Source organism: Rhinolophus ferrumequinum, chromosome 26 (assembly GCF_004115265.2).
Source record: "Rhinolophus ferrumequinum isolate MPI-CBG mRhiFer1 chromosome 26, mRhiFer1_v1.p, whole genome shotgun sequence".
In the NCBI taxonomy this organism is placed as follows: domain Eukaryota; kingdom Metazoa; phylum Chordata; class Mammalia; order Chiroptera; family Rhinolophidae; genus Rhinolophus; species Rhinolophus ferrumequinum.
This window is the reverse complement of record NC_046309.1, coordinates 22,749,979-22,765,351: the sequence shown is the minus strand read 5'-3', so window position 1 is coordinate 22,765,351 and position 15,373 is coordinate 22,749,979. Positions and strand designations below refer to the sequence as shown.

The window sequence follows — 15,373 nt, the reverse complement described above, 5'->3', positions numbered from 1 at the left end:
TTTATAATAACAGCAAACATTTATTGTGTACCAAGTGCCAAGCATTATTCTAAGCCCTTTATGCATATTAGCGTTTTGATCATCAATGAGATTATTACTCCTATTTGACAGATGATACAGACAGATTCTGTAACTTGCTTGAAGTTATGTGAAGGAGCTTATATGTGAAGTAGCTGATAGCTCACACTGTTAACAATTACATTAAACCAAACCTACCTAAGAGGTCAGTGCCCAGCTTTGTTTCTGTCATTAAATCCGTGGCCTTCTGGGTTCCATCCTTGTCAGACCCACATATGAAGTACCACCCTATTTTTATCCTCCATCAAATCCATCCATAATCTTCAGTTCATGATGCTTAATGTCTCTCCGGGGAATTGAAAGCGCCACAAGGTCAGGCTTCAACTGTGCACTATCTTACCTACTCTCTATGACCTCACCAAGGCTGAGGTTCGCCCCATCTTGTGGGATTATCTCCTGAGGGCCAGCAGTCTCTAGCCAGGCTGCCTTCCTTGGAATTCTAGTGACAAAATATCTTCAGCCTAGAACAACCTTTCCTAAAGGGACATTTACCAACATATAATACAAGAAAAACTTTAAAGTTATTCTTACATACCAGAAAATTAACTTCTAGGTATTCATTGTAAGGAAATAATTAAAAATGTATACAAAACTCAATTATATAAATTATTAATAAATGAAAAAATAGAAACCACTGCTATTGTAATAATAGTGGATTGCATAAATAAATTGAGCTTATAGTTATCCAATAAAATGCTATAAAGCCATTCTAATATTGTAGAAGGATATCTGTGATATGAAAGATGTTTAGGATCTATTGTTAAATGAAACAATTGGCTGCTTGAAACATGAACCTCAAGGATAATTAATGATGATTTTAATCTTATCTCTAACTTCTAATTTTTTTCTTTCTTGGATTTTATGTGATTTTCTAATTTTTTCTTTCTAAAGAATCTAAAGAATATCTGAGCTTTTTGTTGTAAGAAAATATTTCTAATTCGAAGAAAAAAATAAAAAGTACTGTGTCTATAATTAAAAAAAAATCAAAGTTTTCCTATTACAAATCAAGGTTTAATTCAATCCAGTGGTTCTTAGTGTGTGGTATCACCTGAGAAACTTGGAAAATTCAGATCTATTGAAAGAGAATCTCTGGATATGAGGCTCAGCAACCTGTATTTTAACAAGCCCTTCAGACGATTCTGAAGCGTGCTAAAGCTTGAGAATCACTGATTCAATAGAATATTCGAGTGGGTCCAGTGAAGAACTGATGATGAACTGATATTCTGACTTTTCTCTCTCCCACCATTTTTTGCTCTTTAAAATGAATGACTCCTGTACTCTGAGTGCTTTTATTCACCCATTGTACCATAAATATTTATGAAAGAGTATTTTAGATAGATGTTTGGTTGAATTCAGAATCTTAGAGTAAATATCAATTGAACCAACTGGATGGAATTTCTGTAATTCTGATAACTTGGGACGTTATAGTCATTGGATTATAGAACTATTATAGACGGAATCTTGAGAGGTCACCTCCAGGCAATGAATGGCATTTAGACCATTTATTTTTCTCCCTTAATATTTTCCTATTTGAAATAATCATTCTTTTGAGACTTGAACCAAATAATTTCTTTCGTTTTTACTGTAGGTTTCAGTTTAACTTAGAAGTACTTTCTGATGTAATAAAGTGAAACAATAAAATGTTTTGTTAAATAATAAAATGTTTTATTAAATTGCACTGTATTTGAGATTACTGAATATGCATTCTTTTAATTTTGATCAATGGTTTTTAATTCAAATTTGCATTTCTAATACAATGTTTTACTAAATTATGCTGTATTTGAGACTACCGAATATGCATTCTATTAATTTTGATTAACAGTTTTTAATTCAGATTTACATTTCCTTTTCAGTTGCGGTTCCACAAACTGTGAATGAAACCAAAGAAGTGCGCTGCAGTGATGGTGAGTGCCAGTGGAAGTGTTTTGGCAGCATTATTAACAGGCTCAGCCCTGCTTAGAATAAATCATCATTTTATCATAGTTGTGTATCCTGAAGCTACTGATATATTTTCAGTAAATTTTCAGAAGTTATGAGGCTTCTGAATGAGTCAGTTTGCATAAGAAGATTTTTTAATTTTCTATTTTTGAACCTGAAATGTTAATGCTTGTTGTTTATGTTTGTTTGAGGTCAGTGACTTCCAAACTCATTTTGAGGGGTCCTGCGGGTGCTAAGGCTTTACCTCGGAGGCTGCTCAAGTGGAAAAGCTTGGCTCCTCTGCTTTACCCATTGATTTGTAGGATTCTCACCACCCTACAGTGACTTCTTTTTCTACCAGAGTGTTGATATAATGGATAGTACTTGAGTTAATTTTTTTAATAGCAATTGAGAGCTTTTAAGCTAATTTTCAGTATGTCTTCTTAAAATTCATGATTTTTTTTTACCTATGTATAATCAAGAAAAAATATATATATTATATTTCAAGTATTATATAGATTTTAAAATTTTTAAATAATTTTCTTCACTCTGTAGGCTCAGCATTATTTCAGTTGTCTTGCAAAGAGATCATTCTAGAGAGTCTAAATCACTTTTCCAAGATCACAGGGCTATTAAATGCCTGAGCTGAGTCACAAAGCTGGGTCTTCAGATTCTTTGCTCAAAGCTCATGAATTATCTTAATATCCTATAAAAAATATGGTGTAAAAATGAGAGTTCTACTTAGCAAGTTTGTTTTTTGACAATTTTTTTAAACCTTTTAAAACATATGTATATATGTGTATATATAATTGATGTTAAAACATGCACTTAGAAAATTTAGCCTTTCAAAAATAAAAAAATCTAGTCTCGTAAAACATTAAAGCTGAAAAAATTATGGACAAAGGTCTAATGTATTGTAAATAAAAGTCTTCTAATTTAATAAATCTAGCTTGCATCTTCTAAAATACAATTTAAATGATTCATTATGTTTTAGCACTCATTAAATTTAGGGTAGAATGAGAGGTTACATAGTAACATGGTTTAATAGAATCAACAAGTACATCCAATTAAAGAAAAATGGCATTTTAAATAAGGTATTGCTAATCAGGCAAAGATAACAGAGAGTATTTACGCTGTTCCCTCCCTGCACTTACCATTCAATATCCTACTCCTAGAAAAATCCATGCTACTGAGTTGTCTTAGGAGACAGATGCTCAGTGCGTAGTGGGAAAACTAGGAGTAAGATGAGAATGAACATTTGTCAAGAGTCCACGGTACGTTCGGCTCTGGGTTGATGCAGCATCAGGAAAGCCACTCCACCTCTTTGGTCTTCAGTTTTCTCATTTATAAAATGAAGTGACTATGTGATGGGATGATCTCATTTTTTTCAGTTCCCAGGTAACATGGTGTAGAGGAAGTGAATATGTGAGATAAGTTCTACAACTTTCTTCACGTTTTTATGTTCCTAAAAGCTAGTCCGGCCTTTGTCTTCATAATCAATCTTCCTACTCTTATGGCATAAGATTTTTAAAATAACTTAATGATGAATCAGAACAGGTGGGATTATCTTTTAGAGTCTAGGCTATTCTCTTATTCAATATGAGTTATGATTATCCCTCAAGAGGGCAATAAAATTCTCCAGTTAAAAGAAACACATTAAAAGCAACCAAATCTTCATACAGCTTTCCCTCATATACTTGCCAAGTAGGTTAAACAGACCGCTGCCATCAGACCTCATGCCGGGTTCTCTGTAGATCTAAGGTAAGCTGGCCGGAGTCGAGTTGGGAGTGGGACGGGAAGGATGCCAAAGAAACACCAGGTGCTTGTAGGCAGCGACACTGATGATTCACATGAAGATGATGTCAGGACTATATCGGCTTTCCAGCAGGGGTCTCAGATGCAGCTCTGAAGCCAGAGGTGGAGTTTCTGATGAAATCAAAAACAAGCACTTGCTAAAATCTTGCTTAAAAATATGATTCCACGTTTCATCTCACGTAGGGATGAGTTGCAGTGTTGCAATGGGAGAACCCCGTTGGAAACTTTCACTATTAAGTGGAAGCATAAACTCCAGGGAAATGAACTCTCAGGGACTGTTTCTTATATATCTTATTAAGTTGAAGTACTGCTTCTTATGATTACTATTTTGAAAACAAAAAACTTTCACTTTGTTATTGATTTTCCTGGTTCTGGGCATAAAAGTGTAGCGCAAGTATTTCAATTCCTTTTTTTCCTTTTGAGAGGAAATGGTCCTCTCAAAAGCACTTTTCATATCCCTGAACTTCAGCTCGTTTAAAGTGTTATGTTGGATTCACAATCTCCACTTCAGTCAGCTCTCACGACCAACAATAACCTGGTTTTACTGTGCTATCTCAGTGTCTCAAACATAGACTATACTGGAAAAAAAATCTTTGACGAAAAAAATGCATACTTTATAAATAAGTGGTTAACTAGAGTAAAACACTGTGGTCCTTTTGAAGATGAAATGTAGTAACGCGATCTCATCCTCATTCTTTTATTTTTTCCTTATTTATTATAAAAAGTTTAGGAGCTGGTATGACCATTGAAATTATAGATGCAATCTACCTGCATCTATCAGCCAGATAAAATCTTTGGTAACAAGTAAAAGTAATCAATGAGCTAGTTTACTCAATTTACTAACTTATTCAACCAAATTACTGGTTGTTTATTTTTTTAAATTGAGTTTCCCCTACAGTGAATTTATACTATATCCATTGTATTATTATTGTTCTTTCTTTATACCCAAGTTTTGTTTTTTCTTCTACTGGCTAAGAAAAACCATAGAATGTGTATCAGAAATATACAGTTTTTAAAAATTTTATTTGCAGTTATACTGAGACCTAATTTCCAGAACTAGAATAAAATATTCATAAAGTTGGTGGTATCCATTGCCATGGATTCGGTGGTACATCTCCATGGCTGTCAAAGAAATAAAAAATGGGTATTGTTGAAGCACAAAGTCCAGGACATAATGGGAGAGGCAACTGGACAGGAAGACAAAGAAGAGACTGTGAAATATCTTGTCTCCTTTGTTAGGGACTTTGACTGGTTTCTGGAGGTGATGAGAAACCATTAAAAAAATAAAATCGGGTTTGATTTTAGGAAATGTACTGTGATCACTGTATAAAAATAGAGGAAGAGACAACAGTCGGTAGGATAATCTATTTTCTTTAAGTTCAGTTGTGTAAGTTTCTGCAGCAAATTTTGTTATCCTTTTTGTCGCTATGTTGTTAAACATCACTGAATATTTTATTTAAAGGCAAAGCAACGATACTTTCTTTTTACTGATTTCTATAGAATTCCCTGTTTATCTTTACTAGAACTTTGTTATCTACTGAAAAGTACTTATGGAACAAAATACCTGTCAATATTTCTTTGGAAAACATTTGCTAAGCTTCTTTTGAGTAATTTGTTTATTCCAAATATGAATACAATATAATTTAGCAGTTGCTGGTCTATATGCCTATATAGCTATTTTTCCTTTTTCTTACCGAGATACTTTTGTAAAAATTTTTCTGCCAAGTGGCAACATTCTTAAAAATGGCTTAGAATTCATGGTATGAAGTGATACGCTAGGTTCTATAACAGGACTGAGCAGAATAAAACATTTCCTTCTTATGCTTCAGCGGGCTTTCTTAGGTTGAAGTGGCTGGTGTAAGAGGAGGCTTCAGGTGTTTTTGTATCTGAGTGGTTGGTATAATACTGGAGTTCCCAGTCTTTGCTCTACCCTTCTGCCCCTAAGCTACCGTACCAATCCAATGGCAGTAAATGACGCTCCCGTTAAGAAATGTTCCTCATCCCCTGCTGGTGCCCTTCTATCACCACCTTACAGAGTCATTATCCCATGGACACAATTGCTTGATTGACGCAGTAAGTGCAAATGTTACCAATCCACTGGAGAGACATCTTCCCACCTTCTATGCCTGTAAACTTTTAAGGGCTGAGCAAAAAATATGATGTATAGAACACCAACTGAAGCTAACAGCTCTCAATTCTACAAACTTTGACAAATAGAAAATCCAGTTGAAGCCACCAGTCAACTCTGAACAGTTGTCTTTTCTTTGTCATTGTTTTTGTATTTTTTTAATAACAGATAAAGACATACAATGTCATATCAAGCAGATCTTCACACATCCGCCCTTGGAACTCAAGCCTGAATTTCACCCGAAGATCAAAGATTATTACTCTGAAGTCCCCTTCGATGTGGTAACAGTGACAATTGGAGTGGAGACTTCTAAGTGTCAGTGCAAGGTGCACCTGCAAGAACGGTCAGGGCCAAGGTATGCGGGCCCTGCAGGGGCTGAGAGCAGACATCATTGTGGGGGACAGAAATTGGAGCAATTTCTGAAGGTGGCTCAGAAGGGCCAAGGCACAAGAGCGTTGGAGAGATTGCCAGAGTGTGAGGTCTTGCCGCTTTTTAGGTGTCATGTGGTTTAAAAGCACACATCAGCGCTTTACTGATCTATTAGCAGTCTCTGTGTCGAATGTTGGTAACTGTGTTGTAACAAGAGTGTATCTTGTGATATTAAATATTAAAGAGGACTTATTAAGGGAAAAGTTAGTTTATTGTCTTCATGTTTTTAGATTGCTGAAGAGTTAACCATATTTTGTCGTGTATAATGTGCACTTTTTTGCCCAAATTTGTGAGGGAAAAATAAGGATGTGCATTATACATGGGTAATCCTAGTTCTGTGTCTATATAAATGTTTTTAATTCTTTTATTTATGCTTGTGAGTTAAAAGTGTGTGACTCTAGAAATCAATAACAATATCCATGTGCAAAATAATACCCTGGAATACTATAATCGGTTTTGCTGAACTTACAGTGAGCTTGCAACCACGAAGAGTTCTTGGCCTTCTATGATGTGTAAATATCATAAGTTTGTTACTGGTACATAAAATTTCTTGTACCTTGTATCTGTTCTTGTGTTTTGTAATTATTTGTTACATAAAATTTATTGTGCCATAATATGTTAAAAAAATAAATGCTAAAATTCCTTTATAATACAAAAAAACAAGTATCTAAATGTAAACAAATAAAAATTTGAATTAAAAAATGAAGACAAAAGATTTTTTTTCCTAAAAGTTTGGGCCAAAATGGTGGGTGTGCATTATACACAGGATTGCATTATACGTGGCAAAATACAGTAACCCTTCTGAACGGTGGCCTTCTTCTGCTCAACCCAACTCCTCAAGTTTTTGAACATTCAGGGCTTGATTACTTAATTAACATGTTGGTCACAATTTGTGGTCCTACTAACACTAACTTTTGTAGTCTCACTGGGATTTTGTTCTATTGACTCTTTTGAGTCATCAACTCTCATTTGGAATTTTGAACAGAAAATAGAGCCTCTACTCCATCCGTGTCCATTGTAAGGAACATAGTCATGTTCCCGTGCAGTAGGGAAAGAAATGCTTTTGTCATCCCTGGGAGCCAAGAGTCTACTAGAAAGAACAAATGGATTCAAGTGAGACCCACCTGGGTCCCCACACTGATTCTACCATGTGACTCCGGGCAATTTGTTTCCCATTTTGATGTCATATATATATAAATATAGGGTTTTATATATAGTTTTGTATGGAGTTGTTGTGAATATTAAATGAGATAACATATGACCCTGAAAGATGGTTAATAAATATTAGGTTGGTGCACAAGTAATTGTGGTTTTTGCAATTTTTTAACCTTTTAAACCACAGTTACTTTTGCACCAACCTAATATGAGTTCCCTTCCTTGTACTAGAGAGGGGACGTGACTTGCTCTGCAAGGTGACTTTTGGCATACCAAAGTACTATATAACAGAAGTTAAAATATTTTTTTCACATTTTAGGTTTCTTGTGAAATTGTACAGACCTTATGCAAACTGTAGGCATTTTATATTGATGTATGAATTTGTTTGGGCTAAATTGATGTTTCTCTCTCCAGCTTTGCCAACTACCCCCTGGGCTTAGGAACGAATAAAATCTCAATGCTTGTGGTGGATGAATCTCCAGCCCAGGGTGAGGCCCTGATCACGTACAAACTCACCATCAATCGAGAAGACCGTCCAAGTCTGCCCTTGTTTGAAGACTTCACAGCATGTGGTTTTGTGCAGGTGGGTGAATTTTACACTTGCGTTTGGATTGAAGTGGGAATGACGGGAAGCCAGGTGAATCATGCCAAATGAAAATTGTTAGGAAAAAGATGTACGCTTTTAAATCCAAACTATGGTCTCATTTCAAAAGGGCAAGAGTATCGAACATACCCTGTTATGCGTGGTTTTCTTTTTAGTGGGGTAGCTCCTCCCTGCACTTATTGTGTTCAGTGGATTTATTGTGGTTGAGATTGGAAAAAATGTATGAGTGCTCACACTTAGTTATGAACTTGGTTTTATATTTCCCTTTTAAATTGCACTGTGTGTCTTGGATGTGACCCTGGATCTACTTTTGAAATTTTAAACTAGGTTCAGTGAGATTTACTTTAAAGAATGAGAGGAAAATTTATGGAACTGTTTTACAGAAGGGGAACCTGATGAATGAAATTAGACTTGCTTGGGGAGATATTGTTCTAGTTTCACATCTCATACCCAAAGGCAGTAGTTTCTCTTGTGAGCAGCACATACCGTTTTGTAGCCTTGTTGATTTTGGAGGTGGGTGCATATAACCCAGAGACTTTGTCATGTTGGGTGGTTCTCTGCTCTGTTTTTTTCCTTGTCTAGGAGTCTATGTGTAAAACTTCTTCGTTTCCTCACTACATACTTACACTCTCACTATAAGCAATTCTGGGGAAGTAGTAATTATCATATATACTAATTATCGTGTATAGTAATCTGCTCAGAACATATAATTGCAAATGCATCGTGTCACAGGGATTTCTACACTACTGGGCAGCAGTGAACAAAGAAGATTAGTAGGAGAATAACAGCCGACTGGACCTCAGTGAGTGGTATGGTGTACCAGGTTTTCTTAAATGTAGTGGCCAGATATGCTTCTGTCTCCCTCTCTACCACCACCACCACAATCTCATTTATTCCCCAGAGTTTAATACTACTGTGTAAGGATACCCATTGCTGAGATTTATATTTTTGAAGGACACACATATTTCTATTTTATGAAGTACCACCAACTCAAACAGAATTCCACATTGGTCTAAAGATTGGTCTAAAGCAGGGCAGAGCCATTATTGTGAAAGATAATAATAGGTGTACTTAGGGAAAAAAAGGTGAAAAAGTATGGTTCCATGGTCAGATAAGTTTATGCAGCAATGGGTTAAATTGTGTTAAGTAGGTTTCTTTATTGTAGGGCTTCTCTGAACCTGTCCTACACTAATTTTAATGACAGGCCTTCAAAAGGAGAATATATAGTGTGCAGCATTCCCAAACATATTCGGCATTCTTTTTATGCAATAGCTGTTAAATATTCTGCTGTGGAACACAGTTGAGGAAACACTGGGCTAGCCTGTGGAGAAACTTTACGTATGATAGATATGTACACTTGAAACCTATATGATTCTACTAACCATTGTCACCCCAGTAAATTTAATTAAAAAATTAAAACAAAATAAAAGTATGTTACTGTCAGTTATCCACTTTTCAATTTGCTTTATTTGAGTAGTAACCCTTTTGAGTCCAATGATAGTGAACTAGGGAAACAAGTGCTACCATCCTCCAGGAAGTGACATTGGCCTGGTACACTGTCCGGAAGAACCACTCTGAGAAGACAAGTGGGGAGAAGCCTCCCTTCACACAAACCCAGCATCAATGGAGACAGGCAGCCAGACCACTGGGTAAGCCCGTGGTCTGTTGGTACCATCTGACATATTTCTAGTCTTTGCAGCTCCCTGTGATCCATTAAAAAAAAAAAAAAGTGAAGAAAAGTTGTCAGAAGCGGAGATGGAAAGGCACTTACTTCACAAGAAAAGGATAAGCCAAAAGCCAAAAAGCATATTAGTCATCAGGGAAATGCAAATTGAAACTATAATGAGAAACCACTGCCCACCCACCACAATAGGCAACATTGAAAGGACTGACAATACCCAGTGTTGGTGAGGATGTGGAATGATTTTTCTTTCTGTACTGCTGGGCGGAGTGTAAAGTAGTTGATCACTTTGGAAAACTTTGGCAGTATTAGCCTCAGTATTATATCCTCCTTTCTATATTCAAGATAAATGAAGTCATATGTCTTTCAAAAGACATAGCCAAGAAAACTTTTTTTCTCTTTTAAAATGTATTTTTAGAGCAGTTTTAGGTTTACAATAAAATTGAGAGGGAGGTCCAGTGATTTATCATATACTCCCTGCTCCCACACAGGCATAGCCTTCCCCATTATCAACAGCACTCCCAATAATGGTACATTTTTTAGCAAGGATGAACCTACCATTGACACATCACAGTCACTCCAATTCCGTAGTTTTCCTTGGGGTTCACTACTATTGTTGTACATTCTGGGTTTGGACAAGTGTGTAATGACACATACCCGTCATTACGGTATCGTACAGACTGTTTTCACCACCCAAAGGCCTCTGTGCTCCTCCTGTTCATCCCTCCAACCCCTGACAACCACTCCATAGTTCTACCTTTTCCAGAATTCCTGTAGTTGTATCATACAGTATGTAGCCTTCTCAGATTGACTTCATAATAATATGCATTGAAGGTTCATTCATTTCTTTTCATGGTTTAATAGCTCATTTCTTTTAAGCACAAGAAGTCTTTATATAAGTTGTCTTGATAATAGCTAAAAGCTGTAAACAACTCAATAAGAAAAGAGAGAAACAAACTTAACATAATACTATTGAGATATTTTTAAATAAATTGATTATTGATACACACAAACATGGACGAATCTCCAAAACATTATGATGAGAAAAAGAAGCCAGATGTAAAAAGACATACTATATTACATTTATATGAAGATTAAAAACAGGCAAAACTAATCTATGGTGATACAAATCGGAATAGTGGTTACATAGAAGGTGTGGGTACCTCTGAGCATGAACAAACTTTTGGGCAAATGTCCTATATGTTAATATGGGTGGTGGATACATGTATAAGCAGTTGGCATATTGATATATATGTAATAAACTATGCACTTAAGATTTGTGCGATTTACTATACATAAAATACGTTTAAATGTATTTGGCTATCATAAATTATCTGGATATAAATTATACCTGAATAACATAAGAAAAACGTTAGTGGGGAAGTATTTATTATCTTCCAAGACATGCCGTCCTTCTCAAATATTATATTGATCAGAAACCGATTAATTACCTTAGACAATAGATTATATTAGGTATTTGTTACTATAACATGAAGAAAAATATTAGAAAATTTTTTGTGGGATGTATCCTATAGATGATTGAAGGAAAGTATTTTAGTTGTTTATAAGAATTATTTCCATGTCTTAATTTAAAGTTTATGTGTGGACCCACAGCAGTATATAACATGGAACAGTATTTAAAAAGCACTAGCATTTTTTAGCCTTCCTTTCAGAAACTGTCAAATGAGTAAACAGACAATGAGTAAATAATGTGGTTTGCTTTATGCCCTTACCTAGGAACTGAGAAAAGTCAGAATTTAAAGCTCCACTTTAAATTCTAATCCAGAGACCTTTCCCTTATTTCTCTTTTATGCTTAATTTCATTAACATCTTTAGGTTTCATTGCAAGTTAACATCATGATGAAGCTTAGAATACGAAGAGTGAAGGATAAAATTTCCTATCTCCTATTACTTCTCAGCTATTTGAGAATTTTCAAATTGAGTTTATAACTAAACAGATATACATTATGACACAAACTTTTGGTCTTAACAAATTGTTCTTTCTTTTTTCTTTTCAGTCAACATAGTGCCTTTCTTCATTATATTCTTAAGGCCGAAGTCAAGAGTTGAACTATTGCAGATTAAATGATAAGCTGCTCTATTTGACTCTCCAAAGCATATATGTGTAAAACCTAAGAGGAAATGAATTAAACTTTAATTATATTTCATTTCTTGGTTAAGGGGGAAAATTACAATATCTTCTTATGTTTCAAATTAGGTTTTGGCCTAATGGACTCCATTATTAAATTTTAAATAAACGTAAAAGGCAATCTACCTTTAAATAACCAAAAAAAAAGGAGAATCTCATTAGTGGTTAATCAAGCCTCCTGATTTCTCCTTCCCCCATTCCCTCACCTTCTGAACACCAATTATTCATTTCAACCCTTCTCCAAAAGACTAACAGTAAAGAGAAAGCATATATAAGGCATACCAGTCAATTAAAAAATCAGTCACTATGACTTTTTGGTGAATAATAATTTAATTAATTTGTTAATAGACTTTTTGTATCATGTTTATGCTCATTGTTAAGTACCTGCTTACCCATAATTAGCCATTCGAGTTTAGTATCTTTTTCTAATTATATTGCCACTGAGGCAACTCTTAGTTTAGTTATTATCAGTGAAGAAGAAACGGGCTAAATTACATGACTGACAGAAAACAACCAGATTTGCACCAAGGTTTCTCAACCTCGGCACTATTGATAGTGGGGATGGATAATTCTTTGTTTTGGGGGAGCTATGCTGTGTGTTGCAGGATGTTTGGCATCAACCTTGGCCACTATCCCCTAGATTCCAGTAGTGCGCCCCTCTCCAAGTGGTGATAACCCAAAATGGCTCCAGACATTGCCAAATGTCCTCTGAGGGCAAAATCAGCCACAGCTGAGCACCACTGACAGAGACCAATGAGAGATCCTACGCTTCTACTTTCTATTAGGAAATCTAATAAATCTCTAGTGGATTCACTAAAGGTATAAATTATTTAGAAGTAATCCTTCAATGTTAAGTGTTGAAGAATCATATCTTTTTTTCATCCTTGCATTTTTCATAATTTCTGTAGTCAGTGATACTACTCTGATGCTTTTATTCTACTTATTAATTTGCCATCTTTTCTGTCTAATGTAGTTATTATAATCAGAAATATGCATTCAGTTATGGAAAACATGATTTCTAATGAAACGTTAAAAGGTCATATAACATACATAGACTTTTACTTCATTTTGATTTACCCACAAATAGCATAAAGTTTTGCTGTTAGAAAGAAAGATTTAGAAAGTAATAAACTGTTATTATGGCTGGAATATGTCACGCTTAGGAATTAATAAAATATATTTATGTTTTAAGGAAATTAACATACATATGGGGAAATATTTCTTTTAATATCTCTTTTTGAATCAAAAGGTTTTTACGTGGATAACAATATAGCATCCACAGAAGTGGACTTCTATAGATGATCTATGGTCTCATACACATTTTGCCCCAAGAATGTTGCCAGAATAAAGCCATAAATCAAATCTAGAGAAAGATCATATAACAGTAGCGTGGGAGACGATGTTTCATGGATCCATTTGCTAGAAACAGCTTTCATTTTAAAATAAATTGCTATTAATAAAGGGAAAATACCCGGGCAAGAGAAAACTACCATTAGAAAAAAGGCCTTGTCCAGCCTTTAGCTACACATTTAAAACCAGCATATGCTGCTTTCTTTAAAAAAAAAAAAAAGTTAATTAGTGGTATATATGCCAAGTCATTAAATGATGCGTGAATGACTCCAGTTACTGCATTTGGAAAAGTTTTACAATTTTCCCATTTATTTTCGGTACTTTTCCAACATCACAGACGACTATTACCAAACAACACAAGTAATAGTTGCCTAAAATCTTAGCAAATATCCATAATAAAAGAACAGAACAGCATTTATCAATCATTGCTTAATACAAACCTTTTTTTCATGTCCAAAGTTGTAATATTGATTAAATACTCGTTGTAATGGTTTATAGTTACTCTGCCTCCCTCAATATACCAGAGGAATGCGATTTAATTTTTTAACAGTAGAGTCTGTGCTGTAGACAAATGCTCAATGTTTTCATTTGCTTTTGCTCTGTAAAGAGGATGAGTCTGTTTCCTCTGTGGAAATTATTTTATCAGAGCAAATTTTGCGTCTTAGCCAAGTACCCCAGGTCACTTTTCTAACCTAGTGGTTAGAAGCCATGGCTGCCTCCCAGGATCATGCCCGCAGCTGCTGTCAGCAAAGCCTGAGTTGTGGTCCCCTCCCTGCCTCTAACGGGCTTGACTGGCCGTGTGTGCTCATGCAAGGTCTTTGAGCTCCCTAGTAAGCCTCAGTTTCCCTTTCTTGAGAATAGAACTAGTAAGAGTACCTTTCTCATGAAATTGTAGTAAGGATTCAATTAGACCACGAATGTAAAGTTTTAGCACAAGCCTACGGCCTGATCAGGTGCTCAGTCAATATTGAATTAGCATCATTGTCACCATCATCATGAAAACATTTTTTGTCCGATGTGCCTCTTCTGTTTGCCTGTAGGTGTATAGAGAAGGCAAAGAAGGGGGAAGAAAGAGAACAGCAAAAGAAGTAGGAGCCAATAATACTGAGGGTGCTGGAATTCCAAAGGCACAGGGACATGAAGAACTGGTTAGCAGTTGGAAAGGGGAGTGAGTGACCTGGGCTGTCCCAGAGAGCTGCCTTCCTAACATGCATGGGCCCTGGACACTGTTGCCTTTCTGGGCTTTGTCTGTGACAAAAATACTTCGAATTATATTTTACAACAGTTTTGCTAGGAAGATGAATATGTTAATATTATGTAGACTATTTTACTGAGAAGTTCATTTTTTTTCCTTCTAATTTGAAAGGAAATGCAAACATTTTCCTGGGCCCCTGAAAGTATTGTGTGCGGTGGCGACGGTTCCCACTGCGCCTAATAGAGACGTTGTCCCCAATCTTGTACTTCACGCTGAAGGGTCTGTCGCGGAGGCATCCATTTCATCATCGGTGGCCTGCCCTGTTGGCGTTCTCTCCAGTCTTGCTAAGTGCTGTTGACTTATAAACACTTGGCCTGTTGCAAGTGTTTCCAGTTCTGTGGGCAGGGCTAAGCAATCCTTTACCAGGGTGCTTCGAAAGCTCACGTGGCATCGAGGAGAGTGAAGTGTTATTTCCACGAGCTGTTTGCACACTCAGACATTCTGCATGCAGAGGCCTCCTTCGTGTCCAGTAAGCATTTGCAAAGCATCGAAGGCTTCAGAACTTTTGTTTAGCATTCAGTTTTCTTTCAAAAGCAGGCGAAGATGAGAGGGGCGTGTTCTTGAATTCACGATCTATTTTAGTGCCTATATAAATTAGCTTTCTGAGTTGGTGAAAAGAGTTATGTTAAACACTCACCTCATGAGTTTATGTAACTTATGGTCAGATAAATTACCATTCAAATAAAAACTTTTGCTCAGCACATCTGTTCTCCATGTTTCTTCAAGTCACATCTGCTTCCTGTACAAGAAGAAACAAACTGTTACTACCGTTAGCACACTAGCGCCGACACAATGAGGAAGAGAGTGGCATC

General features: G+C 35.9%; 1 protein-coding gene across 4 annotated transcripts in view; it reads left to right on the top strand.

Moving 5' to 3' along the window:
- Positions 1-15,373, top strand: part of CPED1 (cadherin like and PC-esterase domain containing 1) — a 251,594-nt gene that overhangs the window by 126,876 nt on the left and 109,345 nt on the right. For all 4 annotated transcript variants that reach the window (XM_033098799.1, XM_033098798.1, XM_033098801.1 and 1 more), the window contains 3 exons: positions 1,932-1,982; positions 6,107-6,293; positions 7,937-8,105. In XM_033098799.1, coding sequence (XP_032954690.1) covers positions 1,932-1,982; positions 6,107-6,293; positions 7,937-8,105 — 407 coding nt within the window. The remainder of the gene's footprint in view (positions 1-1,931; positions 1,983-6,106; positions 6,294-7,936; positions 8,106-15,373) is intronic.